The sequence below is a fragment of the Exophiala bonariae genome (assembly GCF_035927105.1).
Source record: "Exophiala bonariae strain CCFEE 5792 chromosome Unknown scaffold_28, whole genome shotgun sequence".
Taxonomy (NCBI): domain Eukaryota; kingdom Fungi; phylum Ascomycota; class Eurotiomycetes; order Chaetothyriales; family Herpotrichiellaceae; genus Exophiala; species Exophiala bonariae.
Window position 1 is genome coordinate 326,771 of NW_027042503.1, and position 18,152 is coordinate 344,922.

The 18,152-nt window shown below is 49.1% G+C and overlaps 9 protein-coding genes across 9 annotated transcripts; 3 read left to right on the forward strand and 6 right to left on the reverse strand.

Moving 5' to 3' along the window:
• Nucleotides 1-238: 238 nt before the first annotated feature.
• On the reverse strand, nucleotides 239-1,282 carry LTR84_007243 (uncharacterized protein; the record flags this gene model as incomplete). The annotated part of the gene is made up of 1 exon (XM_064850796.1): nucleotides 239-1,282. The coding sequence occupies one exon, from the start codon at nucleotides 1,280-1,282 to the stop codon at nucleotides 239-241; it is 1,044 nt and encodes a 347-aa protein (XP_064702462.1).
• A 928-nt stretch (nucleotides 1,283-2,210) lies between these two features.
• On the forward strand, nucleotides 2,211-3,776 carry LTR84_007244 (uncharacterized protein; the record flags this gene model as incomplete). Its single annotated transcript, XM_064850797.1, has 1 exon — nucleotides 2,211-3,776. One exon carries the CDS (start codon nucleotides 2,211-2,213, stop codon nucleotides 3,774-3,776), a length of 1,566 nt encoding a protein of 521 aa, XP_064702463.1.
• Nucleotides 3,777-3,975: 199 nt separating this feature from the next.
• LTR84_007245 (uncharacterized protein) lies at nucleotides 3,976-5,820 on the reverse strand (the record flags this gene model as incomplete). The annotated part of the gene is made up of 3 exons (XM_064850798.1): nucleotides 3,976-5,244; nucleotides 5,307-5,602; nucleotides 5,652-5,820. The coding sequence occupies 3 exons, from the start codon at nucleotides 5,818-5,820 to the stop codon at nucleotides 3,976-3,978; spliced, it is 1,734 nt and encodes a 577-aa protein (XP_064702464.1).
• A 912-nt stretch (nucleotides 5,821-6,732) lies between these two features.
• Nucleotides 6,733-8,133, reverse strand: LTR84_007246 (uncharacterized protein; the record flags this gene model as incomplete). The annotated part of the gene is made up of 1 exon (XM_064850799.1): nucleotides 6,733-8,133. The coding sequence occupies one exon, from the start codon at nucleotides 8,131-8,133 to the stop codon at nucleotides 6,733-6,735; it is 1,401 nt and encodes a 466-aa protein (XP_064702465.1).
• Nucleotides 8,134-8,492: 359 nt separating this feature from the next.
• Nucleotides 8,493-9,847, reverse strand: LTR84_007247 (uncharacterized protein; the record flags this gene model as incomplete). Its single annotated transcript, XM_064850800.1, has 2 exons — nucleotides 8,493-8,586; nucleotides 8,643-9,847. The coding sequence occupies 2 exons, from the start codon at nucleotides 9,845-9,847 to the stop codon at nucleotides 8,493-8,495; spliced, it is 1,299 nt and encodes a 432-aa protein (XP_064702466.1).
• Nucleotides 9,848-10,296: 449 nt separating this feature from the next.
• LTR84_007248 (uncharacterized protein) lies at nucleotides 10,297-12,368 on the forward strand (the record flags this gene model as incomplete). The annotated part of the gene is made up of 2 exons (XM_064850801.1): nucleotides 10,297-10,420; nucleotides 10,465-12,368. 2 exons carry the CDS (start codon nucleotides 10,297-10,299, stop codon nucleotides 12,366-12,368), a joined length of 2,028 nt encoding a protein of 675 aa, XP_064702467.1.
• A 23-nt stretch (nucleotides 12,369-12,391) lies between these two features.
• LTR84_007249 (uncharacterized protein) lies at nucleotides 12,392-13,360 on the reverse strand (the record flags this gene model as incomplete). The annotated part of the gene is made up of 1 exon (XM_064850802.1): nucleotides 12,392-13,360. One exon carries the CDS (start codon nucleotides 13,358-13,360, stop codon nucleotides 12,392-12,394), a length of 969 nt encoding a protein of 322 aa, XP_064702468.1.
• A 377-nt stretch (nucleotides 13,361-13,737) lies between these two features.
• On the forward strand, nucleotides 13,738-14,769 carry LTR84_007250 (uncharacterized protein; the record flags this gene model as incomplete). Its single annotated transcript, XM_064850803.1, has 1 exon — nucleotides 13,738-14,769. The coding sequence occupies one exon, from the start codon at nucleotides 13,738-13,740 to the stop codon at nucleotides 14,767-14,769; it is 1,032 nt and encodes a 343-aa protein (XP_064702469.1).
• A 347-nt stretch (nucleotides 14,770-15,116) lies between these two features.
• Nucleotides 15,117-17,036, reverse strand: LTR84_007251 (uncharacterized protein; the record flags this gene model as incomplete). Its single annotated transcript, XM_064850804.1, has 1 exon — nucleotides 15,117-17,036. The coding sequence occupies one exon, from the start codon at nucleotides 17,034-17,036 to the stop codon at nucleotides 15,117-15,119; it is 1,920 nt and encodes a 639-aa protein (XP_064702470.1).
• Between the last annotated feature and the right edge of the window lie 1,116 nt (nucleotides 17,037-18,152).

Below are 18,152 nucleotides of genomic sequence, written 5' to 3' on the forward strand. Positions count from 1 at the left end.
ACGCTACGGCGCAAGGTGTCTTACGGTATCGACTTGGACATTTAGACCAGGTCAAATTGCCCGCAGCTAATGTAGACGTCTCCTACGACCGTGCGGCTTCTGACGCCACTTGTTCACGACTCACCTTCCTCACATCTCGACCCGAATTTCTTCTCACCCTCCTGCTTATCTCCCCTGAGTGGTCCTCTTTCATTCAATAGTATCCAAACCACTCGTCACCTCATGCTTGCGGCACGTTTCATTTCTGCTTCTGTGCCTCTTTCTCAAACATTAGTTTCTTGTCCACCATTTTATCAGCCAAAACGCCACATAAAATAGTTTCGGGGATCCAGTCCATTATGGCGATCTGAATTGCGTGCAACCAATATGGACTCATCCATAACCGATGTCGGCTTACAGCAGCAGGGACTCTATTCAAAATCATTTCTCCAAACTGATGAGCACTGGGACTCCAGGCTCCAAGCCCGGTGTAGTTCGAGTCGGTAAGCACATCACCCGGAACCACGGCAATGCAGTCAATTGGTACCCCGGTGGCTCTGAACTCCCGTGCAAGGGCCATACTAAAGGCAGCGTTGAATGCTTTTGTTGCGCTGTATATGCCTTGCCAAGGTATGCCAGATCGTGCGCCGGAACTCATGCTCAATATGAGTGATCGATTCGGTCTTCGTGAAGACGAAAGTGCTGATGATGCGGATAGAGTAGGCAGCATGGCACGCGTTACATGGGCCATAAATCGAGCATTCAGATCGATATTGTCATCGATCCCTTTTGAATCATACTCAGAGAAAACCCTGAACAGAGGCGATGGCAGTAGCACACCACCAACATTGTTGATCAAGATTGTGACGGTCAGATTCTTAAGCTCGATGCAATTACTGATTATTCGGTTCTGTATGTCTTCCACTGAAGCCCTAACGGCATCGAGATGTACAAGCTCGATCGAAGATGCACAGTTCGGGTATTGCCGCACCAGTCTTTGCTTTGCAGATTGAAGACCGGCTTCGTCGTTCGACAGCAAGATGACTCCGAATCCACGTCTCACTAACGATTCCGCAAGACCGAAACCAATGCCTCCACTTGATCCTGTGATCAGTGCATAAGTTTTCGGCCTGTCGGATTCATCATGTGAAGGAAAATCGGATCTGTAAGCGGCAAGAGGGTCTCTGGAAACCGTGAAATGAAAGAAGAGAAAGTCGACAAGTCGATATACAGCCCCGCAAGTGGTCAGTAGACCCAGGATGCTTGTAGCCTTTGTGAAGATGCTTGTAAAGATGTCGCTCATGGTGAAATTGAGGAATCGGTCCTTTTCATGCCCATACCACAGAAAGAGAGGGAGGGCAGATTCTCAACCCAATTCTTTGGGATATACTTGGGTAGTAAGGAAGGTGGCTTGAATCTGAGCAGCACAGGCGTCCCGTCCCATATGCCAAGCCCTGACAGCAACCGGACTCCGAACGATTAATTAGGAACTGAATAATCATCCCAGAAGCCTGAGAGGGAAGCATCTGTGTACGCTGGTATGGGTTTGGATTAATTTGGCATTTGTTACCGCTGCTCGCTATGGAATCTTGATCTAGTCAACCAGACTCTCCAATTCAGAGGAACAGTGTAACGTGATTGTAATGAACGTATTACCAAATGAGTAGTCTTTTCGATGCACTAGTTCGAGTCATATCACCTTGGCATTATCAAGCAGTTGCTGATAACCAGCAATCGGATCTGGACTAGCCGCAAATCAACCTCGATGGCAGTGCCAACCCACCCAAGAATCTCTTCAATCTAGTGAATATCTTACTTACCTGGGTAGTGTATGTTGCGACCCATTACCGAAGACAGCGTTGGCTGCCGCTATGAAAACTGCGCGTCCTTATCGATCACATCGATATCCGGCCTGCGAGCGCTGCCACAAGCGTCGGTCACGATGTGTGGTTGAGAACCCTGGAGAAGGGTGCTCCCTATGCCTCAAACAACGTATTTCTTGCTCATTGGCGTCCAGTAAACATGCCAGTATCCACAGTGTCACCCCTCGAGTTGGGTTTGTTCATCGTTCACTGCTAGTTGACGACCAGTCTCTGCAGAACAATGCTTTTCTGGTCGGACCAGTGATTGCTAGGGATAGACAGATACTCGATCAATATCTTCCAGGGAGCCCGGACCCATCAGCATCAGATCAAAGCCCACTGGACTTGGAGGACAAAGCAATCTACCAAATGCCCATTCCGCCCCGATTACCAAGCCCCATAGGATGCCAATGTGGGCGAGACGCACCACGAGAGCTTCTGGCTCAAGTCGAGCCGTACCTGGATGAGTTGATGTCGGTTTATTTCGACCATGTCGCTCCCTGCTACCCAATCGTGGAAGAGGAATATATCATGACCCGGATCCAGACCCAGGGCCACCGTCTTCCACAGCTATTTTCAATCATTCTTATTTCCCACGCACTATTTTATTGGGAACTGTCCCCCAATTTACAATTGCACCGACGGCCGGATCAGGATCTAGCGTGGCAAAGTGCAGTGGCTTTGAGCGCAGCAAGCATACAGAGGGGTGACGTCGCCACGATTGCAACCATCTGCATTGGTGTTTCTGGTCGTCCGTGCCAGCGCTTGGTCAATAACGCAACTAACATGGCACGCAGTGTGGCATTGGCACATATCATTGGTCTGAACCACGATTGTCAAGGGTGGAAGATCCGTGACCTGGAGAAACGTACCCGTGTCAAGGTCTGGTGGGCACTTTTGATTCAAGATCGCTGGTTCAACTTTGCACAAGGCACCCCACCTTATATTTCGCAAGACCACTACGATGTGCCCATGCCAACGGTCGGTTTACTATTGCAAGGAGGCAGAGCAGATTCTCATAAGCACATTCGTGCTGCTGAGATCTACATCAAATTGTGCGAACTCACGGAAATCATCGGTGGGGTATTACCTATAATCTACCGCCTTCGTGTCGGTGCTGGGAGACGATCTACATCCATAGACAGAGTCTCACGCGCCGAAAGTGACCTGGATCGCTGGATTGAAGAATTGCCCGTGTGGTTGAATATGACAGATTTTTCTGATTCTCGACCCCAGGTTCCTGGCCTGGTAAATCTGCAGCTCTCGTACCTGTCTATTCGGATGCTATTGCGACGCATTTCCTGGCAGGGGGACAGCCTAGACACGCGTCAGACTATGGGTGAGCAAGCTTCAGACCAGGCCTGGACGCTCTCATGTAAGGCTGCAGCCGAAGATGTTGTACGATTCGTCATTTCTCTGACAAAGGATGATCTTACGGGTTTCTGGTTGCCTTACAATGCTCATCACTTCACATCAGCAGCCACCTTGTTACTGCGCTGTGCCCTCCAACAACCTATCAACCCAAAGATGCGAGACCAGTGCATTACTAGTGCACTTGACATGGTCAATTGCCTCCGAAAGTACCGAGATGAGCATAGATGGGACCTTGCAGAGACGTGTCTCTCACAGAGTGAATCAACGCTGAACAGAATTCTGGATTTGGCTACCAAAACCGTCGGCTCAGCAACAGCTACAAGAAGCAATTCAACCCCTTATGCGCGCACCTATCAACGGCAAAGCGATCTTAATGACCTCATTGGCCAGAATCCATCGAATGACAACGGTAAAGGGGCATACACTTCGGAATATTCGTCTTTCATTCTCCCAGACCAGGAACATGCTTCCAGCCTCGAAGCGCTTTTCCCTGAAATTTTTGACGACTGGTACACTGACAACTTTCTGCCTGAGCCAGATGACTTCAATTTTGATGTGTAAAAGTTGCTGCTCAGTAAATATTTTGAACTTACCGATGTGCAAAATGAGTGTATGTCACTGCATCGAGCAGAATTGGAGTACTTATTTGGAAAGATGAAACAACTTCTCAACTAACTATTGAACATCTTGTGTCGCGAAGTCTAGCAAAGATTGACCACGGCTCTTCCACATCGTGCATCCAGCTATGTGTGCTCCAACCCTACAACATGACATTTAAGATCCTTCTCCACCAGGGCCAGGTGGCTACTTTGGCTCTCTGTGATTTGATAATATCCCAGTCATGCACGTGGGCGCCGAGGTCCAGATCAATCTCCTCCAATTTGGCCATTCCCTGCCGCTTCATACAATAAGCCACAGCCCAGAAAAGTAATACCACTGGTAGCGTGGCAGCATTGCGGAAGAACCCCTCCGCATCGTTCAATTCCGTTTTACCTGGTGGGGCTATGGCGACAAATACCTGTGCGGCCAAGAAAATGATGACAAGAATCAATGAAGCCCATGATCCCCAGACACCAAATGGTGCTTGGTACGGAATATCATCCAAAGAGCGACCTTGTTTTGCCCATGCGGCGCGAAAGCGGATATGGGCACCGCAAATGGAGCCCCAAGTGAAGAGTAGACAGAGACTGCAAAGCGCCATCAACCAATTGAAGACTTCCATGCCTGAGGAAGCCAAGACGATGTAAGCCAATGCTCCCATGGCAAGAGAAAGGATGACCGAGAATAATGGTCGTCCAGCGCGGTCGATATAGGTGAAGATTCGGGGCGCATAGCCTTGCTGAGCCAGACTGGTTGTCGTGCGAGAGGCGGCGAAGACGCACGAAACGCTGATCGAAATAACCGAAACCAAAATGAGGAGGTTCATGAAGCTGTCGAATCCACGCAGCCCAGCGTCTCGAGCCGCAATAACGAAAGGTGAAGTTCCTTCGGCATAGGGATTCTGCGCATTGAGAAGTCTAGTATCGGTCGAGCTAACCAACAAGCCGACCAAACTCAAGCCGAGGATATAAAAGATAGTGACGCGCCAGAAGATCTGCTTGACAGCCTTGGGCATCGATTCGCCGGGATTCTTGGCTTCAGCAGCAGCAAGTCCAACAAGCTCTGTACCACCAAACGAGAATGCTGCAGTAGCAAATACTGCACAAAATCCTTTGAACCCATTTTGGAAGGCCCCTGGATCGTACCAAAGTCTAGCACCCCAATACTCATGGTACAAACCATTCGAGGGACCGCCGCCGCAGATCAGAACTACTGCAACAATCATAAAAATGATGATGGAGATCAGTTTGAATAGAGATGATACGAATTCTTCCTCCGCATATCCGAGTGTTCCAAAAATGTTGATAACGATAATGAAGACGTAAAAAATCGTAATCCAGACCGCGGGACTGATGTCTTTGTTCCAGTATTGCACCGTGAATGAACAGACGACCAGTTCGAGAGGCATAACGACCAGCCAGCCGAAAACCTAGAAATTGTGTCAGGGATGACATGCGTTGCCACTATTAAACGTTAAGCAGGAGATCTTACATAGTTCCAGCCCATTGCTGTACCCCATGCCGGGCTGATGAAGCGAACAGAATAGGTGTACACACCGCCCGAAACAGGATACATAACGGCGAGTTCTCCCAAAGCATGGACAACATTGAATACAAGCATGCCGGCTATACAGAAGCATATGAATACTGCCCCTGGCCCACCCGCAGTAAGAGCATTGCCGGAGCCCACAAAAAAGCCTGTTCCGATTGAGCCGCCCATCGCGATCATATTCAGATGACGCGACTTCATACTGCGATCGAGTTGCTCGAGGCCAGTTCCCCAGTCACCTATTCGAGTCAGCTGTAGGTATGTAGTCATGCTAATGGGGAAACTCACGTTTCCCAAAACTGCGTAAGTTAAGGCCGTTGCGAGTGTAGAAATCGCTCTCGCGGTTGTCCTCGGGCACATACCCAAGCTCTCGAAGGGTGCCTGCATATTGCTCGCTAGACTCCGAATCCGAAGCGACCGGACCTTGGGTAACAGCACCTTCTTTCTCAGCACCCATGGCGACAATGTAGCAAACTCAAAGCTTTCGTGGAAAAATTCTGACCTCTAGAGACCGGCTGTGATCGAAGATTTTTTTTGTGTGAAGTCAAGGCTTGGACAAAGCCAAAGAAAAATTGACAGGAAGATTGGACTCGAACATCTTTGGTTCAATGGTGGCCATGGGTAGCTTTAAGTCAAACTCACTCTGAGCAACAACACTGATGTTGTGTATCAATCTCCGTATAATTCAGATGCATTGCATATCAAGACCGAGTCTCAATGATAGCTGGGCATTGAGCTGCACCAATAGATTTTGAAGCTCACCGAAGTGGGTCAGGTTAACGCATGCGATTACTGGTTGTTGATCTGTCTACTTATCTCCCTTATCTTTCTGTGTCGGTTTGAGATTCATGGTCTGTATGGTACGGTACGGAAACACGATCTATCGTAAATAGAACTTCTCGAGTGCGTCTCACAAATGCATCCTGATATCTCACAACCATGAGACTACACTCCACTAGTCCTATACGGATGAAGAAAAGCACAACGCCATCCTATGTTGGAGTTTAGAATGCCTAATCAACCTACATTTAGGGCACCCTGTCACCTGAGGTTATGTATAGATAGCGGGCTCCCGACTCGCCATGATTGACACCGGTGTTAGAGGGTAAAATGGAAGTTGGATTGGGATCACGCTCTAGATGTGAGTGGAGATAGTAAGTTGAGTTATATCTACTCGAAATTGAGGCCTTCTCAGCGCTGTTTTGCACAGAGCAAATATTTCTCATTGGATGGCAGAAAGAAGGATGGCACCGCGGCATATTTAGCATATACTACGGAGGAATTCACATGGTGCGTTGTCACTGAACCTCTATTTGTGCAGATGCTAAAGCTGAAAACCTGCCAGATGATGACACGACGTCTTTTTTCATCAGTATAGTGGCAAAGACCCCTCCGTTGCAGCGAGGGCCTTTTCTAGAATGTCGAGACCTTCATCAATTTGCTCCTGCGTCGACGTAATTGGTGGTGCGATCCTGAATGCACCTCCAGATATAGGTTGACTGCTAAGGTTTGCCCAAAGTCCGAGCTCATACACCATATCTGCCAGAGCCTGAGCTAGCTTTGGCGATGGTTCCTTTGTGACAGGATCACCCACAATTTCCATGCCAGCCATCAATCCACGACCACGAATATCACCTACACAACCATAACGGGATTGTAGCTTCTTCAGTCCCTCTTGGAGATGCAGACCCATGACTCTAGAATTCTCCACCAGGTCATCCCGCAGTACAATCTCAAGCACTTTGTCACCTACAGCGGCAGGGAGTGGGTCGTTCACATGAGTTGTGACAAAGATAAAATCTCGCTCTTTACAAACTCGATCGATTTCTGGAGTCGTCACCACTGCACTGAGTGGGATCCCATTCCCAAGCGTTTTACTCAGAGTCAAGATGTCTGGCACCACATTTTCGTAGTTGAACGCAAACATAGTACCAGTTCTTCCTAATCCAGTTTGCGCTTCGTCAATGATGAGCAGCATATTCCGCTTCTCACAATGCTTCTTCAATGCGGTCAAATATCCTGGAGGTAAGACATGCATACCCCCTGCCGACTGGATACATTCGACGATACATGCGGCAAGCGACCCGCAGGATGCTCGATCAACCATCTCCCAACCATAGTTGAGCTCAGTCTCCCAATCATAGGAACCATCAGGATTGCGAAAGATTGATCGATATGCGTTAGGGGCTGGAAGTTGGTGCGTCCCAGGCATTAAGGGACCCTGCCCACGTCGGCCGTGAAAGTATTGAGATGAGAGTGCCTGAGCTGTCAATCCATGCCATGACGCACCAAGCCCAACAATCTCAAACTTCCCGGTATATATTTTCGCCATTTTAATCGCTGCTTCATTCGATTCTCCGCCAGTGGAGAGGAATAGTGTCTTGGAGAGGGGCTTGGGTAGCACACTGGCAAGGCGCTGAGCTAGGCTGATGACTGGGGGAGAAATCATGCCGCTGAAGAGATGATCGAGATGGCTGGCGTAGGCTTCAATCACAGATACAATCTCCGGATTTCCATGTCCGATCAAGCAAGACATCTGCCCCGATGTCCAGTCTAGAATCTTGCGACCATCCGCGGTATAGCAGTAAAGATCCCTAGAGCCCGTGATGATCCTCTCCTGGAACGGGATGCCAATCCAAGCGAGATACTTTTCGGCGGCATCTTTGAAAGCTTGCATGTCAATGTTGGGATAGAGCGGCGAAACATAAGGAGCTCCTTTCTTCGTTGAAACACCATTGGGGACAAACACACCCTCTGCATGCGGCGCCATTGTACAGCCGTAGTGATTGAAAGGCAAGGATGCTTGATAGAGTTGATGGTACAATGCCAAACTCCAGAGGACACTGATAAGAACAAGCGGCAGACTATTGTCAACAACAAGAGGAGAGAAAGAATATAGAGCAGGAGATTGTACTCCACTCTCGGCGAAGCTGTTGATCCATTGGCCATGCTTCTGCGAAAGTATCTTCTAATTGGGTATTGTGGGATTCGGCAAACCCGAATGATGATAGGCTGCAAGAATTCGTTATCTTCAACGTTCTAATGATACCGTAAAGTTCGGTAAAGTAATTGACAATTCGAAAGGCATTTCTCAAAGCTAGTGCCAGCTCGAGAGTGGAATGGAATGTGCTAACATCGTTTCGAGAGGCTCAGGATCGCGGCATTATCTGCTTCTTTGATGGCATCATAGCCATACAACCAAGGTTGCACTTCTGGGCAAGTCCTGTGTATGTCTCATGTGAGCAGGCATAGAAAGACTGGGGGACTGGTCATACTAACCAACGACTAGGAAATTTAGCATCAACCTCTTTGCCCAGTTGGGACAGAAATAAAGTGTCCCTCTCGATCTGAGAATCTCCGTCTGGCATGTGAAAGGCATCCCTTTGATGAAATGTTTCACGTACTATCATCTCACTGCGGGATTTTCTCAACGACTCGTATAGCTCGATAGCCCAGGGTATTTGGGCTTTGGAACGAACATATGACAATAGTCGCCCCAATACCGCGCCGTCCTCGATTGATGAGTTGGCACCCTGCGCAAGATATGGTAACATCGGATGGCACGAGTCTCCGATAAGTACAAAGTTCTTCTGTATATTTGTCCAAGAAGGCACTTCTGCCCTATGCATTAATTTCCATTTGTCGACACTATCGACTTGACGAAGAAAACGGGTCAATATTGGATCCCAATTGGTGAAAAGATCTTGCATCTCGCCCACTGATCCATTTAATCGTGACAGACCTGGTGGCAGATCATCCGGGCAAAGCAGAACAATATTGTACATGGTTCCACCGCGGAGAGAATAACCGACCGCATGGGCCTGAGGGCCTATCCAGAAGTGTACTTCAGGATTGGAGATTCGTGATCTCAACTCCGGGTCTGTGATCTTGTCGATTTCCAATACGATTCGATACGCGAGATCTCCTGTCGGTAGCGGAGCATCTGCCTTGCCCAGCATGCTCTCGCGACATTTTGACCAGAGGCCATCGGCACCAACAACAACATCGCATTCTAGTGACTGTCCAGACTCAAGGACGACTCTAGGCTTCGATCCACTAGCGTCATCCACTTTCAAAATTCGGTGGTTGAGTCTCACATCCACTCCGAGTTCTATGGCTCGTTTGTATAGAATTTTCTGCAGATCCACTCGATGCATGTCAATGAATGGGGCGTCATACTTTCTGCGTATATTTTGGTCAAACGCGTCCTCCTGGGCCAGAATCTTGCCATCGCTGTATCGGTGTACCGCGAGAAGTGAGGGTTCCGCAGCCAAGGCTGCTACCTCAGTTTCGATGCCCCACGCTTTGAACAGGCGAGAGGCATTAGGAGTGATTTGAAGTCCAGCGCCAATTTCTGTGAGTTGTCTAGCCGCTTCCAGGACTGTGATGTTGTGTTTGGCCAGACCGCACGAGATGGCGGCTGCAAGTCCTGCCAGACCTGCCCCAACGATGATTACATCGAGCTTTTGGTGAGCGTCTTCCATACTGCAGAATGCTCTTGTGGTTGACCTTTAAAATTTAGCAGTCTAACACTTGGACGTTTCGTCACAATTATTAGTAGTCCTCTTGTCAACTCCCTCCAATGTTATCGCGCGTCGGCAATTCCGAAGTTGCCGAGCTACTTGCCGAGAATCTTTACAACCATCCCCCTCATATTCTCGGAAAGTCGTCATATGAAGTCCCTGCAACTACGCCAATACGCCAAAATAACGAGAATATTGAGTAATAATAGCTCACTTGCAAGGAATTTAGTTAAATTAGATTGTCACGGGTGCTCTCCCGCATGCTATCGACTATCAAGACACCCCGTAGCAGATGCTCATCATTCCTCCCGCTCCGAGCACCTTCGAAGGAATCCGAGAATCATTAAAGCCGACTATCGTCAACGGGGTGTCAGCATTCATCATACAAACACCACCTCGTTGTAGCTGGGATGAGCGAATCGAGCACAGCCGCGGAAACTGGTCGGAAGCGCCGAAGGGCTGCAAGAGCATGTCGCTGGTGCAGGGCCAAGAAGTATCGATGTGACGAGGAACAACCCTGTCACCAGTGTCAAAGTGCGTTAGATGCCGCTTTCTGTGCTTCTTACTGACGTTAGTAGGATGGAATGTAAGCTGCGAGTACGAAGGAGCTGAGCGCCTGAAGACACGACAAGCGTCACAGATCATCTATCAGCATAACTTCACCCAAGAATTGCTTACCACCTCGGAATCGGCCGATGTCTCCAACAAGGTCTTCTCTTCCCCAACTCGCCAACTTAGACCTTCCCAGAGACAGTCCCCTGATTCTCACTCTGGGAGAATTGGTGGATTCCGCAGCAGTATCAACAGGCCGGACGTCTCCGACGAAGTTGATGAAGTCAATACGCATACTTTGAACAATGAGTTTCATGGACCAACCTCATCTTTGGCATTCCTTGCAACAATTCAGAGGCAGAACAGGAACCAAGCTCGGTCAAACGTTGACCAGCTTCCACCATCCGAAGATCAGCCCTCATCCTTGGTATCGACGTTCCACAACGAGATATTCTCGCCCACCTCTGCAGCTTACACGACTACTGAGTGGCAAAAGTTGTCAGCTAATTCCTTCTACTTCCGTCAATCACAGCTCTTCCTGAATGGATACTTCCAAAATCTCCACTACATCCACCCAATTGTGGATAGAGTGAAATTCTTCTCCAGGTGCGAGAACATCTGGTTTGACAGACCAAGCAATCCCAGCAAGAGCTTCATCGCACTTTACTATTCTATAATGTCATTAGGTGCTCTTACTCGGGAGTGGGATGAAGAATCTCTTGACACAACGAATCGTTTTGACTGGGCACGCAAAATGTTTACTCTTGCATCAATGGCAATCGGGGAATTCCCGGGACGTAGCGATCCAGAAAGTGTGCAAGCATATATCATCATGGCAAAAATCTGTCAAAATGAACTCAATCCAAATTTGGCATACATGTATCTTGGGCATGCTATTCGGACAAGTTTCTCAGCTGGCTACAATCGCCATCCATCGACTGAAGGAGCCCACCATCAGGAGATATCTAGAACATGGTGGGCATTGTACTCTCTCGAAATGGAGACCAGTTTTGCCCTTGGCCGACCTGATTCACTTGGAGATGATATCTACCATACTCGGCAACTACCAGCCATTGATGGTTCGCCGACTATGCTGATCAACTGCATGGTTGACCTAGCAAAAATCATCAAGAAGGTTTCCTACTCCGTATATCTTTCTGGCGAAAATATTACACAAAAAGTTATGATTGCTGGTCAGCTCGAAACTGAGCTCGAAAATTGGCTTAGTGCTTTGCCACAGATTATCCGGCCTCCATCATTGGATAGTATGGGCGACGAGACCTCTCTGAAAAGCAACATACCCGCATGGGCTAATCGACAGAGTCATACACTTCGATTTCGTTACTACAATGTTAAAATGGTCCTTTACCGTCCTTTCCTCTTGTATCTTGGCCATCGAGCCACCCACACTCCGGGTCATTTCGATAGCGCTGTGGCTAAATGTGTTTCTGCAGCCACGAAAACAATTGAACTCATGCACCATATGTTCTGCCACTATTCTTACTTTCGTACCTGGTGGTACAACACAACATACACATTGTACGCTGCCTCCATTATCGTCTTCTATGCACAGAAGGTTGCATCTCCGCCCGAGATCTCAGGATTACTTCGTCTTGTGGAGATGAGTGTCGATGTCCTCAAGACCATGAATGACAATGTTGTTGCGAAGAAGGCGGCCGCTACAATAACTAAAGCTTCATTGAGAATTAGGGAGGAGAGATCATTCAATAATGAGGCCGCACCTATCGATGAACCAGGCTCGACGACACAAGACTCACTCGCCACTAACGCCGAGGGAGGGGTACCTGACCTTTTCGATGAGACCATGTATGACCCTTTCGACCAAGACCAGCTTGATTTTATGACACGGCTCTTTCCTCTTTCTGTAGATAGTGATTTCACATGGGACGACAGAGCCGACGCCACGTAATGAATTCGAAGTATACCTCTAAATTATCTTCGACCAGATATGGAATTCTTAACAAAGTCTACAACATGCTGAGCCCAAGCCTCCTCGGCTTCCACTCCAGTACCTAGACTTAAGACTGGGCTGATATGGTTATGACCCTCTATGGTGACCACTTGTAGGCAATCCCGGACCAACTCGGACTTCTGCCATTCTTCTTGGAAATCCTTGTTGGGAACAAGAATCTCGTCCTCCGGGTCTAGTGAACCCGTGATTGAAAGTACTGGCAGGTCTTTGAGGTCCTCAATGGAGCTGTTCTGGATCGCGCTTTTCAGGAGTCCATACGGGGACAGTGACTGATGATCGCCCTTGAAATACGTCGCAAGAACCTCTTGTCTGCTCGCGTCAGCCTGCTGGAAGTGGAACGGCACGGACAACAAGATCGCGCCCCGTAGTCTTGTTCCCGTCCCTGACGATTTGATAATATGGCTGCGCTTTGGCGCGAAATCCGGTGCAAGCAGGAACGTCGAGACGTGGATACCACCCGCAGAATTTCCCATAACGAAGAGATCAACTCCTTCGGGGTGGTGCTTCTGAAAATGCGCGCTGATCCAGTTTATCGCATTTGCCAAATCTGCTCCTCCAGATGGAAAGACAGCATCATGGGATATCAACCGGTAATCAGCTATGACCACTGGAATCTGGAGTTTCTCAGCAAAGAAGTGCCCAAGGTTGTAGTAGACCAGTCCTCCGGCGAAATTGGGATTGATCTTCTCTCCTCGGACAAGCCCGCCGCCATAAAGGAACACCAGGACCGAGTTCTTGAGGTCTCCGGTCGTTTTTGAAGAAGGCGTGTACACGTCAAGGTGTTGACGGGGATGGGGGCCGTATGAGTGCGTCTCGCGTGATGTTGAGCGGATGGCGTCTGCATTTCTTAACAACAATGGGGCGTACGCTTTGTATGTGGGAAGAACGATGGTTCCAATGTCAGTTCCGAAGGCTTTCAGGCCTTCCATGTTCAAGACTTGTGAACTTGCAATCGTACTTTGAGGTTGTCAAGGGTCGACTCCAGCAACTTCTTTTTTCGTTACAGCAGACTGTTGATCTAAAATGCGTAAGAGGGTCATAGAATGACGAACACCGTGATATCCCGTGCCGAATGTGGAGGACGGCTGTCGTCACCGCCATTCTATCCCAAACAGCATTCTCGGATGTCGGAATTACTCCTCATCTCAACAAGCTTTACGGCTCCACGCTCGGGATATCCGAGCAGCATGAATCAAACGCTGAAATAGCCTCGCTGGGGCACCCCTAGCCATAGTGATGATGCTGCTCATTCTCAGGTCTATTCTTTAACCATCAGCAAATCCTCAGTCTTGCGACACCGTGAAGAATGCTTGAGCCTACACGCCTGGCCCCTGGGCAAGCCAACCAACCATATATCCTAGAATCATTATGCGGCGAAGTCATCTACATCCCGCTGTCCAAATCGGCGACACGCCTCCTCGTCACAGGCAAGGAGAGCGACAATGCGTTCGCGATCGTCGGGACGGGTGGTGCGCAAGGCGACCCGATCGGGTTCCACTACCACCGCGAAGCCCACGACGTCTTTCTGTGCCTGAAAGGCAACGTCAACGTCTGGGCGGACGACCAATGCCGCACACTTAGCGCGGGAGATCTCGCCAGCGTCCCGCCCGACACGGTCCATCAGTACCAGATACTCGGCGATTACACCGAGTTCGTGGGCTTGATCGTGCCTGGCGGCTGGGAGGAGTTCTTCCGGTTCATTGGCGAACCGTATGCTGGGCCGCTATTCCCGTTGGTCGACGAGCGGAATATCTTCGAGGTGCTGATTCCGAAGCTGAAGGCTGCGACTGAGAAGTTTGACATGATTCCTGTCAGGGATCATCCGGCGGTGCAGCCTCAGCCGTGGCGGGATGGCGCGGACGATAAACTGCCGGGTGCTCTGAAGCCCTATTTTCTGCGTGCTGGTACTGGTCCACGGTTTTTGGTAGGTGGAGTTGTGGTTAGCCCGCTCATTGGTGCCGCAGAATCTGATGGTCGGTTTTCGATCGCGTGCATCGAAGGTTCTTCGTGGCACGAGGGTTCGCCATTGTCCGAGACATTCCGTTTCGCGAACGTGCATCATGCCATTCAAGTGGTTGACGGCCAGCTGGGGCTGACAATTGGAGACCAAGAGGCGACGTTAAATGTTGGTGAGACTGCGTACATCCCGAAGACTACCTCGTTCAGTATGCGGGTGCGGAGTCGATATATCAAGTTTTACGTCTTCATATCCGGGAATGGGCTAGCGGACCTTCTATGTCAGCTTGGGAAGTCTTATGATCAGACCATCCCTCCCGAGAGGCCAGTCGCATGGGAGAAGGGGGAAATGGATCAACTCACACAAAGGCATTACAGTTGAGAGTTGCAGAGAAGTCAGGGCCGTCACAAGTTCAATTCGCGACGATGCTGTAACTCCCTGAAGTTTAAGTTATAAATGCGGAGTTAGGAGCATGCACACTTTGCAATTCTGATTTATTATGCAATTTCAAGAGTGAATCTGAGCATTTCTTCGCTTATGGCTATCTTGCACCATTCCCCCATGACGTATTCTCGAACTGTATGTCGATTAAGAACCCTTTTCCGGCGTTAATTTTTACAACCATACACCCTATAAGTATGCTCCATGCAATGCGACGAATTGCCAGCGTGTGGTCTATATCTACTTTCATTGCGTATAGCCGGAGTCGAAGGAAAATCCTTCACAACTCATGAGCTCTGTGGGGTGGACGCAGTGTCTTCAATTCCTGTCGTTTTGTCGGCGGGCTGCTCGTCGTTCTGAGGACTATCAGTGTTTTCAGCCTTACCCTTCGAATCGCCTTTTGAGTCAGTCTCTTTGACACTTGGCCTATCTTCTTCTTGGTCACTTTCGTCAGTATCCTCCTCTTTGACCGCTTTTTTGATCTCAGCCCTAAATTGCCGCATTTGTTGGCGTTTGGCATCTCTCTTCACTGCCCTATCGGCCTCCTTATCATCCTCCTTCTTCTGTCGTTCTTCGTATGTTTGCTTCATCCACTCTGGTAGAGCTTCAACGGCCTTCGATGCGTCCTTTTTGTGCATGAGTAAGAAATCTTGCAAATCGGCAGGTGAAAAATCATGGTCAGGAATGATTTCTGCAAACTTCTTCGCCAGAACTCTTGTTTGCGCAGAAGCTGCATCGTCTACCGCGGTAGTGGCCTTTAGGACCTCTTTCTCAGAGTGGCCCCGTTTGGGGGGTACCTTGTCGTCCACTTTCTCGTCCCATGGAGGGGATGTACTTGGAAGATCAACATACATTCTTAAGAAGATCTCTTCTGCCTGTCGCTTTGATGCGGCCTTGAACTCGACTCTCACACTGATTCTTCCTGCTCGAACCAGTGCATCATCTAATTGAAAAGGGCGATTTGTAGTCATCACCAGAATATGACCTTCAGGTGCAGCTACACCATCAATCGCATTTAACAAGCCAGACAACGTGACACGAGAAGTTGTGCCAGACTCTTCGTCACTATCCAGATCAGCATCATCTGACCCCGAGGGTTTGGCACGGGAACTTGGTACCACAACACCTTCAGGTAGCTTTCCACGGCGTCCGCCTCCTCGACGAGCTGGTGCAGATTTAGCTTTTCGATTGAGGCCAGCAGTATCAATATCTTCGAGTAGCAAGAGTGAGCGGCCGGGCAACTGATTTAACAATGAGATAAGATCTGAATCCGTGAGATCTTGGTCTAAGAGTGTCAGATTATAAACATCGAGGTTGAACTTTGAAGCCAGTGCCAATGCAAATGAAGTCTTGCCTGTACCTGGGGGCCCGTGGAAGAGGTAGCCGCGGCGGTATGGGATTCCATGGTTTGCGTAAAATGTCATTGTTGCATCATCCATGTATTCCGCAACATCGGCCAAGACTTGTTCCTTCTTCGTCGCGTCCAGTATCACAGTATCCAAAGCTCGTCGTGGTTTCGAAGTGAGCCTTGACCAGGTCAAACGGCTGCCATAGCCCCCGGTATAGGGCCTTCGAATAATGGTCAGAGAGCGTTCTTTATCCTTGTTCAAGAAATATATATGTTCTAGAAGATCCTTGATAGGCTTGGTAGAACGCCCTAGGCATGATATAGTTATGAGTTCTATTCGCTTGTAACGATTGCCGTGGTAGGTATGTCCTTCTCCATATTTTCGGGAAATGTAGAATAGCCGCTTTTGGTGGATAAACAATTGCAGTCCTTGACTCTGTTCGTACTTGATCTTGGGGTCCTCGTTGGTCCGTTTTGAAGATTCTTCATATTCTGGATCGTGGCGATGGCGCCTGCGGGACTCTTGAGGAGGGTTCGAAGAGGCGGTAAGAGTTTGATCGGCTCGAAGAGTTTTCCGCTCGGCAATATATGAAGTGACATAGCCAAAAAGATCTTCCTCACTTGACACACTGACAGCGGCCACTAGGATTGATGAGAACCGTGCCCATATGGCTTGCAGCCTCGCCACCGGACCCAGATACCAGAAAGCAAGCAACATACCCAGGAAACGAAAGAGGCGAGGGTATCTGTCCAAGAGAGGTCGCGCTCCAGGCAAAAAAGAAGTGATGATATACTCAGGTAAGTCGACAAGGCTACTGGAGCCTGAAAAAACCGACCTCCGCATATGTTGCAGGTCCATGGTATGGTTGCTAGAGAGATGACAACTAGGAGTTGAAGTTGAAGTTGAAGTTCAGAAGGAACTCAAATTTGTGTCAGGTCTGATGCGTTGTCCAGCGTATGACCTATGTGACACTCGAGGGTTCTGTCTGTGTCGATTTCGATGCCGTGTGGCGATTATGTCAGGCGTCCACCCTACGTCCAATGAAAAGGATGTTTTATGGGCAATAGCTGACAATTGCAACTTCGCCTCGTTCTGGAAGACTTAGATCACAATCTGGTCACTTTAGGGATTGATGAAAATCGGCAAGAATGAGATTTCTTTGGTAGATGCTTGTTCAGGCAGAATGAGTGATGAGAGAACAAATTGAAAGATCTGGCGATGATCGAAGTTCACTATGCCTGTAAAGGCTGCATGCATCCGCGGAGGCGATGCAGGCAGACGCGGTGACCTGTTTGCCTGGCCGCGTAGCACTTCCAAATGACGCTCCAGCCGGTTATTTGACTTGCAGCAGAATCATGCATGATCCGCACAAGGGACGGAATCCTGAGCTACTGCAGAAGACTGGATTGGCCGAGGCAAAACAGACAGGGATAAGAAAGGAACAATAGAGGGCACAGGCACAGGTGTGGGTAGTTGTTCTCTGCCGATCTGCATCTGCGGCTGTTTTCCACAAAGGAAATCAATGGGATTTAAATGTCAGACGGAAACCCCAGACCTTTTCGGATTTGAACAACCACCAGGCTAGGACTTTTGAAGATACAGAACTCACAACAGTTGAGGACCCTGTCGTAAAAATTGTCATGTTTTACAGAACGCAGCACAAAGTGAGTACACGGGTACTAGGTACTTAGGCAGGCATAATGTAAGATCCGCCGTCTAGGATTGGACCTTGTGGTACCGAAAGGAGCGAACTCAGCTGGGTTTGCAAGTTGATGATGGCTCCTCCTTCCCTCACCCGGGTGGCGCAGTTCCTCCCCCAGCCTCATTGGCGTTTGTCAGCAGCGCCACACTGATGGGCTGGTGACTCACAGCATTTGGCGTAGGAACATGCCGCCCTATTCACTATTCACCTCCAACATGGTCGGCTGCAGCAGTGGTCGGGTCATATTTTCACGCTATCTCACTATGGCCTCC